The 15,416-nt window shown below is 41.6% G+C and overlaps 1 protein-coding gene across 1 annotated transcript in view; it reads right to left on the bottom strand.

Moving 5' to 3' along the window:
- Positions 1 to 4,856, bottom strand: part of LONP2 (lon peptidase 2, peroxisomal) — a 124,800-nt gene extending 119,944 nt beyond the window's left edge. Inside the window, exon 1 of the mRNA XM_036932533.2 lies at positions 4,498 to 4,856. Within this exon, the coding sequence (XP_036788428.1) occupies positions 4,498 to 4,730 (233 nt within the window). The 5' untranslated portion in view covers positions 4,731 to 4,856. The remainder of the gene's footprint in view (positions 1 to 4,497) is intronic.
- Between the last annotated feature and the right edge of the window lie 10,560 nt (positions 4,857 to 15,416).

Here is a 15,416-nt window from a genome sequence, read left to right as displayed (position 1 = left end):
ATTTAACCAAGTAGTTAGGAAGGTAATTTGGTGGGGAGAAAAAAAACATATACTTTAAAAACCTGAAACGATTTAGCAATTATCTATTGAGTTATTTGTATTGTGCCTGCTTTTCCTCCATAATTAATAGCAGTATTTTATATATCGCATTTCCTGAAAACTAACTCAGATTGCCTGACCAATTCCTGCAATGATCAGAGACCAACGAAAACTATAATTCACCGCAGATGACATCCATCAATGCTTACACAATGCAGGAAGAGTTCATCACCGGACAAGAAACCGACCCCTGCCCTAAGGGGTTTACAAACTAGAAACCAATGAGAAACGAGAGAGATGAGAAGAATCCAAATCTCCAGATTGGGAGATGAATTTAATCATTAAGCCTAAGTCATTGATTAAAGGTGAGATCTAAAATGAATTATCTTACAAAGCAAATAAAATACTTTTGCTGTGAAAAGATGTTACAAACTGAAAAGAGATTAACTTGGATTTAGGCTATGCCTCTCCTCCTGACAGAAGTTTTAATTATTGGTTCTTAAAATCACTTACAGATGACTAGAATGTACCCTTTTAAAGAAAAGCATGATCTATGAAATAATAGGTGACTTGAAACAGAGAACCTGGTGAAAGACATTATGGGAGAAAAGGTTCTGTGAATAGGACTGTTGAGTGTTATTTTGGACAAGTTCTATTGTGTATCAGGCTCTAGGTTTTATACATAAAAATAGGTATTAAGTAAACAAAATATTCAATTAGTATAATTCTAACATAATAGGTTTTATATTAGTCATCTTCCTAAATATTCTGGTTCTTCTTTTAACACATGCTTTACTAGGCATGACCAAAACGCAACATTTTGATTTTGCAACAGATCCAAATTTATAACCCAAATGAGTGGTGTTCTTTCCCTTTTAGTAGTTCTGTAAACCTACACCTTAATTACTGTGATATTTTACAGGGCAAAGAGTTTTGAAACTCCTAACCAAGGATCTACTTTCAGAGTTGTAAAATATTATTTTAACCTGAAGTCTGACTACAACAGCTATAATTTGTGTAATCTGGAAATTGATTTAGATGATACAAGAGGTCCTAACGTATTTGAGAACCATTAACTGTACTGATGGGAATGTCTAAAAGCAGCAATACTGCAAAAAGTAGTTTTCCAACATGAGGATATTAGATAAATATTTAAACTCTAGTTTATATGTCAAGCATTTGCTTTTTTTGTTTAACTTTTAAGCCCTCCATTTGTCTTGGAATCCTCAATCTTCCAAGTACTTTCTGTAATGATGTTAGTTGTTTTGCCCATGTTGAAAGAATTATGGGGCCTCCCCACTCCTCCACCAACCTCCATTTGTGAAATTTACATTTAAACTACCCATTTGGGAAATGATACTACTAACATATAGGTTTACTGCTTTGCAGTTTACAAAAGGCTTTCATAGGTATTTCATTATATACTGCATTTCAACCTTGTGAGAAAGGTAGTATCATCTCCACCTGTAGAGAAACCTTCCTTAAAAAGAATAAATGCAGATTTAAGAAAATCTAAGTCAAGCTAACCTTACAGATTTGCTAGTGCAAAAGATTAAATTTAAAAATCTTAGTATTTATCAGGCATTTCCTGAATGCCTAAGAATGCTAAGGGATACATTTAGGAAAGATGCATGAACAGAGTTGACTCAAATTATGAAAATGTGCACCTGCTATACATAATGCATTCACTCTTTGTTAGACAAATGACAATGAAATGAATTTGGGGTCCTAGTGATGAAGAGACCAAAAACACTTAAGACTGAGGAAGGATTGAAAAATCAGCACTAAGAGGAAATGAAGCCATGTACTCTGAAGAATGCAAAGCTAGAAGACTGGATGACCGTCTTGAGATGCATGAAAGGACAGTGTACAAATAAGGTTAAATTATCCATTTCACTAAGAAAAAATTGCATCACTCAGGAGCCACAAAAAATGCAGTACAGTGAAGCATGGGAGCCAAGTGCTACATTGCAGGGATCATCCACAGCTCTTCCTTTAAAAAGGTTCCTGTCAGGCAACATGCCTACACTGTTCAGAACTGTGAAGGAAGTGGTCCAGGTAAGTCAACATCTGGCCCTGCTACTTTGTGTGGCAAAGAACAGAGGAGAACAAATTACTTCTGCTGCTTCTTAAAGTCGGTGGCATTGTCACCTGGCTGGTCTAGAGGAAACAAGACACAAAAGCAGAGCCCCTCCACTTTCCTTCTCGGGTACTACTACGACCTGGAAAAGCAGGTAACTGGGGAAAGGCAGATTTATGTATCAAAACAGAATAGTGTCCTGGATAACTCCATTTCTATTATTAAAGCTTTTAGAAAGAACTTTTAAAGTGTTTAAAGGTCATTATTAGGGAAAAAAGACATTAGAACCTAATACTGAAAAATGCAGTACAATCTTTCTACCTAGACTTTTCAAGTGGCAAACAATATTTCTAGGATAACTAGATAGTCTGGTGGGTCCTAATAACACTGGAATCCTATGAAGAATTTTAGTGTATGTTTCTTAACTTAAATGATGGAATTTTAACACTGCTATTCACTTAAAACAAAGGCAGCAATATGAACATCAAGGATAAGATTTTTCATCATCTGTATATTAATGATTACTTCAAAGCAGAAGAATTGACTTATGTTCTTTTGGAGGGAGTTACATTAAAACAAACAAACAAGGTATCTGGCCAGATAGTATCCATCAATAGTCACTCAAAACTACTTTCTAAATTCACGGGGTACCCATGGGTTATCACCATATAATACTTAGTAGAAATAAAACAAAAAATCTAATCACGAGCACTCCTGCCTCAATAAGCAACTATGCCTGTGCACAGAAAGTAAAAAAAATTCTGGGAGGAATAAACAGAGGCTTAAGGAGTAGGGTCATATGCAAGGAAACCAAAATCAAGTTACAATTATCAGAGTTTCTGAAATTTGAAAATTATTCAATTCCACTCAAGTTATAACCAAAGCAGATCAGATAGAAGCCAAAATGTTTTCCATGCCTAAGAAATGCAAGACTTTTACAATGTGAACTAATAATGAACTGCTATGGTATTTTTGTTTTGTTAGTAAAGGGGGTCTCCTTTGAGAATCTGAAGAAAGCTGTGCACTCTCCTTAAACAACGTATACAGCCACAAGATTTTAGATAAAAATAAGGCATTCTTTACCTTCCTGAAATCCGTTCAGATTCAGGAACCCATAATTTAAAAAAATAACTGTAAATGAATGAGGGTCTCTAACTTCTCAAGAAGAGTTAACAACAGGAGGCAGGGGCTTGGGAGCCGAGTTTGAAAATAATTATAGAATTTAAGAGCATACTGTATACCAGCACTGACCAACAGAAATACAACAAGGGGCACAGGTGTAATTTTGTATCCACATTATAAAGTAAAAAGAAACAGGTGAATTGCTAGTATTTTATTTAACCATAAATAGCAAAAATATTAACATTCCAATATATAGTCTATATATTAATCAAAAAAACATTTTTCATACTAAATTTTCAAAATCTAGTGTATACTATACACTTACAGCGACTAATCCCCTGGTGTGTCTGGGACAAAGGTAGTTCTTGGGATGTACGACTTTGAATGCTAAAACCTGGACAGTCCCCAACAAATGGGGGCAACTGGTCACTCTAGTATCTTAATTTGGAGGAGGCTCATTTCAAGTGAGGCTCTACAACCACATGTGGCTAGTGACTACAGTACTGGACAGCGCAATATCAACCAAGCAGATTACACATATTATTTCATTTCTCTTCCTAACACATCTAAGAGATAAATGCAGTCAGTTTCTAATTACAGATGAACAGGCACAGGTTAAGTCACACAACTAGGGCCATGATGAAGAGCAATCTAATTGTAAGATTGGGGCCTAAGAACAGAAACGAAAGGAAATGCTATGATATGAGAGAAGAGAGACGAGAAGATAGGAAAGTTCCAGAAAGAGAGGTAAGAGAAAATGTGGGCAGGAAAGGCCCTTTAAGGAGAACATAAATACTAACTGGGAGAGAGAAAGGGTAGGCAGGGGGTATGGAAGAAAGGCACACAAAAGTTAATGGATGGGGCAGTGCAGTTTAGGTTGCAACAGGAAAAGAAAAAACGTGTGCAATAGTATGTGTCTTAGTCAAGAGAACGAAAAAGACAGTAAGAAGGAAGAGGAAGGGAAAGCTGGAAAAGAGGAGGAGCCTACAAAGTTAGTAACTCTGACCGAGAGTCTGAACACCTGGGGGCAGGGATAATTAAAACCAAATGAACAGCGGCAGCTAACAGTTTTCACTACCCAAAGCAGCTGTCATCCCCATTTGAGACGTGAGACGTAAGAAGCAGAACCAAGCTGCGCAGGCTGCTTGCAAGCCTCGGCACCCCTGGACCCCGAAGCCAAATCCGGGCTGGCCCGGCTCGGGGTCCCAGGCGGAGGCCGCGCCGCCGGCAGCTGCCGCGCGGGTCGCACGGCCTACCTGTGCAGCGGCGGCAGGTCCTGCGCGTCGCTGGCCGGGTCGGGGGTGTTGGGGATGACGCCCAGGATGGTGCTCTGCAGCGACGTGCCCTTGAGCAGGCGGCTCCGCACCAGCTGCAGGTTGCGGGCCGAGTCCACGCTAGTGCGCATGGTGGAGCCCGGCAGCAGAACGCCCTCGTGGGTGAGCAGCAGCGGGAGGCGCCTCGGGATCTGGATGGGGCTCACCGACGACATGGCAGCGGCCGCTCGCAATAGCGGCGTCCCAGGGCGCCGGACCGACTGCTCAGCGAGGCCCACCCGACCGCGACCAAAGTTCACAGCCCCGGGCCCGCCGCCACTTCCGACCCCTCCCCCGGTCACGCCACGCCCCCTGGCTCAGGCACCACCGCTTCCGGCCCCGCGCCGCGGCCCGCCCCCGGAATCAAGCGCCGCCGCTTCGTGCTGCCCCCTCCCGGAGCTGCCGAGTAGGACGCGCGTGACAGGTGAAAACAAGCGCGCAAAAGCCCCTCCCCTAGGACCGTGCCTCTCCAGGCCTGCTCACCACCACCTGAGATTCCTTCATATAGTGTGTTTGGAGGGATGATTGTGTTTAAACTACATATACTTGAAATGGTTTTCACTGGTAATTGAATTGATTTTAGAGTTTACCAAAATGTTGCAAAAATATGGCAGTGAGTTTCCAGCTTCCCCTGTTACCATATCATAATCATTGTTTAGTTCAATTTTAAAACAAGGAAATTACCATTACTGTTATCTAATTTATAGAATTTACACAAATTTTGCCAGTTTTTTCACTAATATCCTCTTTTCTAGCCCAGGATGCCATTTTTCATTTAGTTGTCTACTCAATAGTTTTGTTTTTCCTTTTAAAACCTTATACTCTTAAAGAGTACTAGTCTGTTATTTTGTAGAATGTCCCTTGATTTAGGTTTATCTGATGTTTTCTCAAGATCAATGTTAGACATTTTTGGCAGCAAGACCATGGAAGTGATATGGCCTTCTTGGTAATATGTAATGGTGAAACGTCTTCGACCTTGACTACTTGGTGAAGGGGTTATCTGCCAGGTTTCTCCATTGTAAGTTACTATTTGCCTCTTTAAAGGTAACAGATATCTTGTGGAGAGTTAATTTTATATTTATTAACTGGAATTTTGTGAGAAAAAGCTGCCCTCTCTCCCTCATTAATTCAACTATTTTTTAATGTTAGTATGGAGTCATGTATAGGTATGTTTTCATAGGTTAAAACCCAATAATATCATGTATTTCATTGCTTGAATTTTTTTCAGATTTGCCATTGGGATTTGACTTTGGTTTGGTTGTAAGTTGAAGAGGGAAAATTTTCCTAAATGTGAAGCCCAGCAGTGCTCTCAGAATCCAGGAGGGAATTGAAAGTCCATTCAAGTCAACAAGCATTGGTTGAGGGACTGCTAAGTCCAAGGCCTTGGGATAATTGTGGAGTGGGGAGGCAAGGTCCTACCCTGGAGCATCTCTTGGCCATGGGGACAGACCCATAGGTGGTTGAGTCTGGTGGAAGGGCAGATGGAACTATATGTTTTTGTGTGTGCAGCAGATAAGGGAAAGGAGAAGGCAGATACTAGCTACTATGGTGATGTGTTAAGACAGACAAGGTTCCTGTTTTCATGGAGCTGACTCTCTAGTAGAGGAAACAAACAAGCAAGAAAAATACTATTGGATAGTGATTACGTCCTTTCGATGGTCAGAGAAGGGCTTGCTGATGAGATGACCTTTAAACTGAGCACCACACTATGAGAAGGCAGCAATGCAAAGATCAGGGGGTAGGTGCTGAGGGGGCACTACTCCAGGCAGAAGCAATAATTGCAAAGACTTTGTGGCTGGAATGAATTTAGGATGTCTGAGGAATCTGCTCCTGGAATTTACTGAGTGAGGGGCCTAGTGGTATGAATCAGATAAGAGAAGTGGTCCGAGTTGTGTTATAGAGGGCTATGTAAGGAGTAAGAGTCAGAGAAAGGAATCTGGTAGGGAGCTGGGGTCTTTCTCTAAGCCTGCTGCAAGCCATTGGTGGTTTCAAGTCACAGAATAACTTTTCTGGCTTATGTTTCCAAAAGATCATTTTGGCTGCTGTGTAGAGAGTTGAATGTAATGATTTGAGGTCGAAAGCAAAAAAGTCAAATAGGAAATGGTTGCAGTTGTCCAGGCTTGAGCTGATGGTGACTTGGACCAGAAGTATTGGATTCAAGCTATGTTCGAATATAGCTTCAACAGAATATGCTGATATTGATAATGAAGGACATGATAATTGAAGCATGGGGGCCCACACCATGAGGGCCTAGAGAGAAGTTAAGCTGATAGCTCAAGATTCTGGATAAAATCTGCAAGCTATAGATCAAGCTCTGAATGTATACTGTGTACCCTACCCTGTGATAGACTCTGGTGTGGGGGGCAGGGAGTGATACAGAGATAAAATATCCATGGCCCAGGTCCATTAGAGCTTATCTTTTCATCAAGGCTTTTTCAAGGGCTAGGGGGAAGGGGCCCAGTTTTTTGAGGCTCCCAGTATTTTAACAAAAAACTTTAAAACTATCCTATAAACTCTGCAGTATATATCTTAAACACTTATATTTAATGCTTTTTTACATATACCCACATAGCACTCCCCATAATAACAACAAATAATGTAAGTGTTCTGTTCACATAACAATTGCTGGATTTATTCTTTCAAATACAAGTTTATACTGCACTACAGAAAGTATGCTGTGGAAGTGGGTCCACACTTAAGTTGCTTGCTTTCTAAAACATTTTTTGCTTTCAGTCCTGCCAGTATATTTCTGTGATGGGATGTGTCAGTCCATTTGAAAAAGCATGAAGAATCTAAATGTGACCTTCTTTCAGTCCTGCCAGTATATTTCTGTGAGGGGATGTGTCAGTCCATTTGAAAAAGCATCAAGAATCTAAATGTGAGTTCTTCAGTGGCTATGTGGCTCTCCTGGTTCCTTCTTTAACAGGCTATGCATCTACTTTGTTCATTTATCCATCAAATATTTATTAAGCATCTACATGTGCTGGACACTATTCTAGATTCACCAATATATTTGTGAATAAGACAAAGCCCCTTCTTTTATTATTTATTTATTTATTTATTTACTTGTTTGTTTATTTATTTATTTATTTATTATTAACGTACCATTGATATACTTTTATGAATATTTCACATAAAAAACAATGTGGTTACGACATTCACCCATGTTATCAAGTCCTCACCCATACCTCATTGCAGTCACTGTCCATCAGTGTAGTAAGATGCCACAGATTGACTATTTGCCTTCTCTGTACCACACTGTCTTCCCTGTGATGCCCCACACCATGTGTACTAAACATAATACCCCTCAATCCCCTTCTCCCTCCTTGCCCACCCACCCTCACACACCCCTCCCCTTTGGTAATCGCTAGTCCCTTTCTTGGAGTCTGTGAGTCTGATGCTGTTTTGTTCCTTCAGTTTTGCTTCATTGTTATACTCCACAAATGAGGGAAATCATTTGGCACTTGTCTTTCTCTGCCTGGCTCATTTCACTGAGCATAATATCCTCCAGCTCCATCCATGTTGTTGCAAATGATAGGATTTGTTTCTTTCTTATGGCTGAATAGTATTCCATTGTGTATATGTGCCACATTTTCTTTATCCATTCATCTACTGATGGACACTTAGGTTGCTTCCATATCTTGGCTATTGTAAATTGTGCAGTGATAAACATAGGGGTGCTTATGTCTTTTTTGAATCTGAGAACTTGCATTCTTTGGGTAAATTCCAAGGAGTGGGATTCCCAGTTCAAGTGGTATATCTATTTTTAGTATTCTGAGGAACCTCCATATTGCTTACCACAATGGTTGAACTAGCTTACATTCCCAGCAGTGTAGGATGGTTCCCCTTTCTCCGCATCCTCGCCAGCATTTGTTGTTCTTAGTCTTTTCGATGCTGGCCATCCTAACTGGTGTAAAGTGATATCTCATTGTGGTTTTAATTTGCATTCCCCTGATGATTAGTGATGTGGAGCATCTTTTCATATGCCTATTGACCATCCGAATTTCTTTGGAGAATTGTCTCTTCATATCCTCTGCCCCATTTTTTAATTGGGTTATTTGCTTTTTGAGTGTTGAGGCATGTGAGTACTTTATATAACTTGGATATTAACCCGTTGTCAGATATGTCGTTTACAAATATATTCTCCCATACTGTAGGATGCCTTTTTGTTCTGCCGATGTGTACTTTGCTGTACAGAAGCTTTATAGTTTGATGTAGTCCCGTGTGTTCATTATTGCTTTTGTTTCCCTTGCTAGATAAGATGTTTTCAGAAAGAAGTTGCTCATGTTTATATTCAAGAGATTTTTGCCTATGTTTGCTTCTAAGAGTTTTATGGTTTCATGATTTGCACTCAGGTCTTTGATCCATTTTGAGTTTACTTTTGTGTATGGGGTTAAACAATAATCCAGTTTCATTCTCTTGCATATAACTGTCCAGTTTTGCCAACACCAGTTGTTGAAGAGGCTGTCATTTCCCCATTGTATGTCCACAGCTCCTTTATCATATATTAATTGTCCATATATGTTTGGGTTTATATTTGGTCTCTCTAGTCTGTCTCATTGGTCTATTGTTATGTTCTTGTGCCAGTATCAAATTGTCTTGATTACTGTGGCTTTGTAGTAGAGCTTAAAGTTGGGGAGCATAATCCCTCCAGCTTTATTCTTCCTTCTCAGGATTGCTTTGGCTATTCGGGGTCTTTTGAGGTTCCATAAGAATTTTAGAATGATTTGCTCTAGTTCATTGAAGAATGTTGTTGGTATTTTTATAGGAATTGCATTGAACCTGTAGATTGCTTTAGGCAGGATGGCCATTTTAACAATATTAATTCTTCCTATACATGAGCACGTAATGTGTTTCCATTTATTGGTATCTTCTTTAATTTCTCTCATGAGTGTCTTGTAGTTTTCAAAGTATAGGTCTTTCACTTCCTTGGTTAGGTTTATTCCTAGGTATTTTATTCTTTTTGATGCAGTTGTGAATGGAATTGTTTTTCTGATTTCTCTTTCCACTAGTTTATTGTTAGTGTATAGGACTGCAACAGAGTTTTGTGTATTAATTTTGTATCCTGCAACTTTGCTGAATACAGATATTAGATCTAGTAGTTTTCAAGTGGGTTCTTTAGGGTTTTTTTATGTACAGTATCATGTCATCTGCAAACAGGGACAGTTTAACTTCTTCCTTACCAATCTGGATGCCCTTTATTTCTTTGTGTTGTCTAATTGCTGTGGCTAGGACCTTCAGAACTATGTTGAATAAAAGTGGAGAGAGTGGGCATCCTTGTTTTGCTCCCAACCTTAAAGGAAAGGCTTTCAGCTTCTTGCTATTAAGTATAATGTTGGCTGTGGGTTTATCATATATGGCCTTTATTATGTTGAGGTACTTGCCCTCTATACGCATTTTGTTGAGAGTTTTTATCATGAATGGATGTTGAATTTTGTTGAATGCTTTTTCGGCATCTATGGAGATAATCATGTGGTTTTTGTCCTTTTTGTTGATGTGGTGGATGATGTTGATGGATTTACTAATGTTGTAGCATCCTTGCATCCATGGAATAAATCCTACTTGATCCTGGTGGATGATCTTTTTGATATATTTTTGAATTCGTTTTGCTAATATTTTGTTGAGTATTTTTGTATCTTTGTTCATCAGGGATATTGGTCTGTAATTTTCTTTTTTGTGGTGTCTTTGCCTGGTTTTGGTATTACAGTGATGCTGGCCTCATAGAAAGAGTTTGGAAGTATTCCCTCTTCTACTTTTTGGAAAACTTTAAGGAGGATGGGTATTAGGTCTTCACTAAATGTTTGACAAAATTAGTGGTGAAGCCATCTGGTCCAGGGGTTTTGTTCTTAGGTAGTTTTTGATCACCAGTTCATTTTCATTGCTGGTAATTGCTCTGTTCAGATTTTGTGTTTCTTCCTGGGTCAGCCTTGGAAGGTTGTATTTTTCTAGAAAGTTGTCCATTTCTTATGTTATCCAGTTTGTTAGCATATAATTTTTCATAGTATTCTCTCATAATTTTTTGTATTTCTGTGGTGCCTGTAGTGATTTTTCCTTTCTCATTTCTGATTTTTGTTTATGTGTGTAGACTCTTTTTTTTTCTTGATATGTATGGCTACGGGTTTATCTATTTTGTTTGTTTTCTTAAAGAACCAGCTCCTTCTTTCAGTGATTCTTTCTATTGTTTTGTTCTTCTCAATTTTATTTATTTCTGCTCTCCTCCTGACTTTATTATGTCCCTCCTTCTCCTGACTTTGGGCCTCATTTGTTCTCTTTTTCTAGTTTTGTTAATTGTGAGTTTAGACTGCTCATATGATATTGTTCTTCTTTCCTGAGGTAGGCCTGTATTTGGATATACTTTCCTCTTCGCATGACCTTTGCTGTGTCCCACAGATTTTACGGGGTTGAATTATTATTGTCTTTTGTCTCCATTTATTGCTTGATCTCTGTTTTTATTTGGTCATTGATCCATTGGTTATTTAGGAGCATGTTGTTATGCCTCCATGTGTTTGTGGGCTTTTTCATTTTCTTTGCATAATTTATTTCTAGTTTCATACCTCTGTGGTCTGAGAAGCTGGTTGGTACAATTTCTATCTTTTTGAATTTACTGAGGTTCTTTTTGTGGCCTAGTATATGATCTATTCTTGAAAATGTTCCATGTGCACTTGAGAAGAATGTGTATTCTGCTGCTTTTGGGTAGAGAGCTCTGTAGATGTCTCTTAGGTCCATCTGTTCTAATGTGTTGTTCAGTACCTCTGTATCCTTACTTATTTTTTGTCTGGTTTATCTGTCCTTTGGAGTGAGTGGTGTGTTGAAGTCTCCTAAAATGAATGTATTGCCTTCTATTTCCCCCTTTAATTCTGTTAGTATTTGTTTCATATATGTAGGTGCTACTGTGTTGGGTGCATATATATTTATAATGGTTATATCGTCTTGTTGGACTGACCCCTTTATCATTGTGTAATGTTCTTCTTTGTATCTTGTTACTTTCTTTGTTTTGAAGTCCGTTTTGTCTGATACAAGTACTGTGACACCTGCTTTTTCCTCCCTATTGTTGGCATGAAATATCTTTTTCAATCCCTTTACTTTCGGTCTGTGTATATCTTTGGGTTTGAAGTGAGTCTCTTGTAGGCAGCATATAGATGGGTCTTGCTTTTTTATCCAATGTGTAACTTTGTGTCCTTTGATTAGTTCATTCAGTCCATTTACATTTAGGGTGATTATCAATAGATATGTACTTATTGCCATTGCAGGTTTTAGATTTGTGTTTACCAAAGGTTCAGACTTAACTTCTTTACTGTCTAAGAATTTAACTTAACTCACTTAGTATGCTATTACAAACACTATCTAAAGGTTCTTTTGTTCTCCTCCTTTTTCTTCCTCCTCCATTCTTTATGTATTAGGTATCATATTCTGTACTCTTTGTCTATCCCTTAACTGACTTTGGGGGTAGTTGATTTAATTTTGCATTTGCTCAGTAATTAACTGTTCTACTTTCTTTACTGTGTTTTATTACCTTTGGTGACAGCTGTTAAACCTTAGGAGCCCTTCCATCTATAGCAGTCCCTCCAAAATAGACTGTAGAGATGGTTTGTGGGAAGTAAACTCTCTCAGCTTTTGCTTATCTGGGAATTATTTAATCCCTCCTTCAAATTTAAAAATAATCTTGCCAGATAAAGTGTTCTTGGTTCTAGGCCCTTCTGCTTCATTGCATTAAATATATCATGCCACTCCCTTCTGGCCTGTAAGGTTTCTGCTGAGAAGTCTGATGAGAGCCTGATGGGCTTTCCTTTGTATGTGATCTTATTTCTCTCTCCGGCTGCTTTTATCCTTGATCTTTGCCATTTTAATTATTATATGTCTTTGTGTTTTCTTCCTTGGGTCCCTTGTGTTGGGAGGTCTGTGCACCTCCATGGCCTGAAAGACTATCTCTTTCTGCGTATTGGGGAAGTTTTCAGCAACTACCTCCTCAAAGACACTTTCTATCCCTTTTTCTCTCTCTTCTTCTGGTAACCCTATAATACGAATATTGTTCCGTTTGGATTGGTCACACAGTTCTCACAATATTCTGTCATTCTTAGAGTTTCTTTTTTCTCTCTGTGCTTCAGCTTCTTTGTATTCCTCTTCTCTAATTTCTATTTCATTTATCATCTCCTCCACTGTATCTAATCTGCTTCTAAAACCTTCCATTGTATGTTTCATTTATGATACTGTGTTCTGTAATGATTGGATCTCTGACCGGAATTCATTCCTGAGTTCTTGAATATTTTTCTGTACCTCCATGAGCATGTTTATGATTTTTATTTTGAAGTCTCTTTCAGGAAGATTCATGAGATCAGTTTCATTTGACTTTTTGTCTGGTATATGTATGATTTTGCTTTGAACCAGGTTCCTTTGATATTTCATATTTGTATGTGGTGCCCTCTGGTGCCCAGAAGCTCTACTCTCTGGAGCTGCCCAGCATCTGGAGCAATGTTAGGGGTCGTAGGGGAGCGGTGTCGCTGCCTTGGTGGAGGAAAGAGCTGTTTCCTGCTTCCCGGCTGCTATGCCTGTCTCCACTGCCTGAACCAGTGGGCCAAACACAGAGGTATAAGCCTCTATGCTTTGCGTTTGTAGCTGCTGTAGGCAGTGCTTCCCTCTGGCTGGTCTGATGCCAGGGCAGGGTTTGCTGGTTTGCTAGCCAGGTGTGCTCTGGCCGTGAGGAAGGCACAGCAGGCTGTGTGTACAAGGCTCCTTTCTTTTAAAGAGCTTTTTGCATTCTAGTGAGGGATGCAGAAACTAAAAAAGCCAATAAATAAATGGCAATTCTAGAAAGTGATAAGTAAATAAAATCTAATAGGAAAAATCTGTACAAGGTGAAAGGGGAGGAGTAAAACACTGGGTAGGGAGGTCTGTGGAGGTTACTCTGTATTGGTGGCATTTGAGCTGAGACCTGAATGACAAGAATGGACCAGTCTGCAAGGAGCTAGGAGGAGAATGTTCCTTGGCAGAGATTAGGACTAGTGCCAAGATCAGGGTGGGAGGAGCTTCCCAGCTTCTGGAACAGAGGAAAACAGGCATTGAGATATAGAGATTCAGCAGTCAGGGATTCAGATGGCTAGTGACAGCACCCAGAATCATTTGAGCTAGCAGAAGGAAATACCCTAAGAACAGGGAAAGTTAACTAGCCCAGGGAAAGAGCAGCCTGGAAGGGAGAGGGACAGGAGGATTCAGGCCTAATCATCTGAACTTCTTCAGGGTCGGGCTTGCAGGTGCCTCTGGCTGCACGCCCCCAGCACCGCGGAGGGCTTCTGCCGCCGACTGGGCCGGCCGGAGGGCGGCGGGCTCACGGTGGGCGCGCCCCTCCCCGCGCCCCTTCCCGCGCCCGGCCGGCGCTCCGAGCGTCCTCGCTCCGCCCAGGCCGGTGCCGGCTGCGGGGTCTCCGGCGCCCTGCGTTTCCCCCGGATGCTGCGAGCTCGGCGGCGACGAGGGCCCCGGGCGGGGCTTGCGGGCGGGCTCGCACCCCGGCCGCCCGTCCCCGGCCCGCGGCTCCTCGGCCAGGGACCGCGACGTTGAGGAACTTGTCCTCCCGTCTCCAGTGCCCCAGACCTGGGTGGAGACACAGAGGCATCGCTGACCGGGTGGGTGTCCGTGAGCATGTTACTACCGTTTGGGTGACACTCAGAGACAGTGAGGGTGCTTTTGAAGAGGAAGAAAGAGCCCCAAAGTCACATGAGTTTTACTTATAAAAGAAAAACCTGTGGGCTGGGCCGGCGCGACCAGCCGAGCCAGCGGCGGCGGCCCGGGCCCTCCTCGCCCAGCGCCAGCGGCCCGCGCCCGCCCTCGGCCCGCGGAGACCCGCCTCCCGCCCGCCGGCCCCGGGAGGGCCGCGCCGAGCCGCGGGGGCGCCTGGACTGCGGTCAGGGAAACGGAAAGAAGGGGGAGCGAGGCCCACCCGGATAACCTTGACGCCGGGGTTCTTGTTTGCGGAGCCGAAGAATGAGCTTAGCTAACAGTGAGGGTAGGAGAGCCAGGGAGGCTTTTATGGAGAGACAGTGAGAGGACAGACAGAGCTCCCGGCTCACGCCAGGAGGGGGCAAGAGAGCCGTAGTGGTGCGCTATCTAGGGGGTTTAATAGGCAGTTGAGGATTTTTCGAGAACATGAAAAAAAGCTTAGGAGTGTGGACTTTGTAGGATATTTACAATTAACTTCATTCAAGTAACCTCCTGCCCTGTAGATTTCTCCCTGAGGTACCAGCATCTTGGTCTGGGGGCATATGAAACAAGGCCACCTGCTCAGCCCCCAAGCTGGGCTGAGGCATTGTTTGTCAAAGAGTAAGTTAAGTGCAATCTTATCTTTAATGTGGAATCCTTCTTGCCTTTTACTCTGTTATGGCTGGGCTTGCATGCTAAATTAGTTTGCCCAGTTTGCAAAATCACTTCATCAGATCTGAAGGAGGGAAGACAGCACATAGGCCTGGGCCTTTTAGCATGTTAAAGTGAATCTTATGCATGCTTATAAATGTTTAGCATAAAATAAACATGTGCTACTCTTATTTATCTGGGGTACACCAACTGCTCTCACTGAAGAATGACTCTCGAGCTGAATGTTTAACACAGAGTTTTAGAAGGGGGTTTCCTTGCACGTAGTTCCATTGCTCTGACTGCAAATATCTTGCCTTGCTTTATTCCGGAGGCCCTCACCCTACTCTGACTACACCCACCGTTCCAGCCTCAACCTGACGCAGCTGAGGACCGAGGAGAGGCTCAGGAGCAGCCGCCCAGCCTCTGCGGGATCTCCAGCCACCGCGAGCGGCTGCCGGACGGAGAGAGGAGCAGAGTGCGGAGAGACAGGCGCGCCGACACCTTCCATGGCGGTGCAGGGG

This window comes from Manis pentadactyla, chromosome 15, assembly GCF_030020395.1.
Source record: "Manis pentadactyla isolate mManPen7 chromosome 15, mManPen7.hap1, whole genome shotgun sequence".
Lineage (NCBI taxonomy): Eukaryota > Metazoa > Chordata > Mammalia > Pholidota > Manidae > Manis > Manis pentadactyla.
This window is presented reverse-complemented; position numbering and strand designations above follow the sequence as displayed.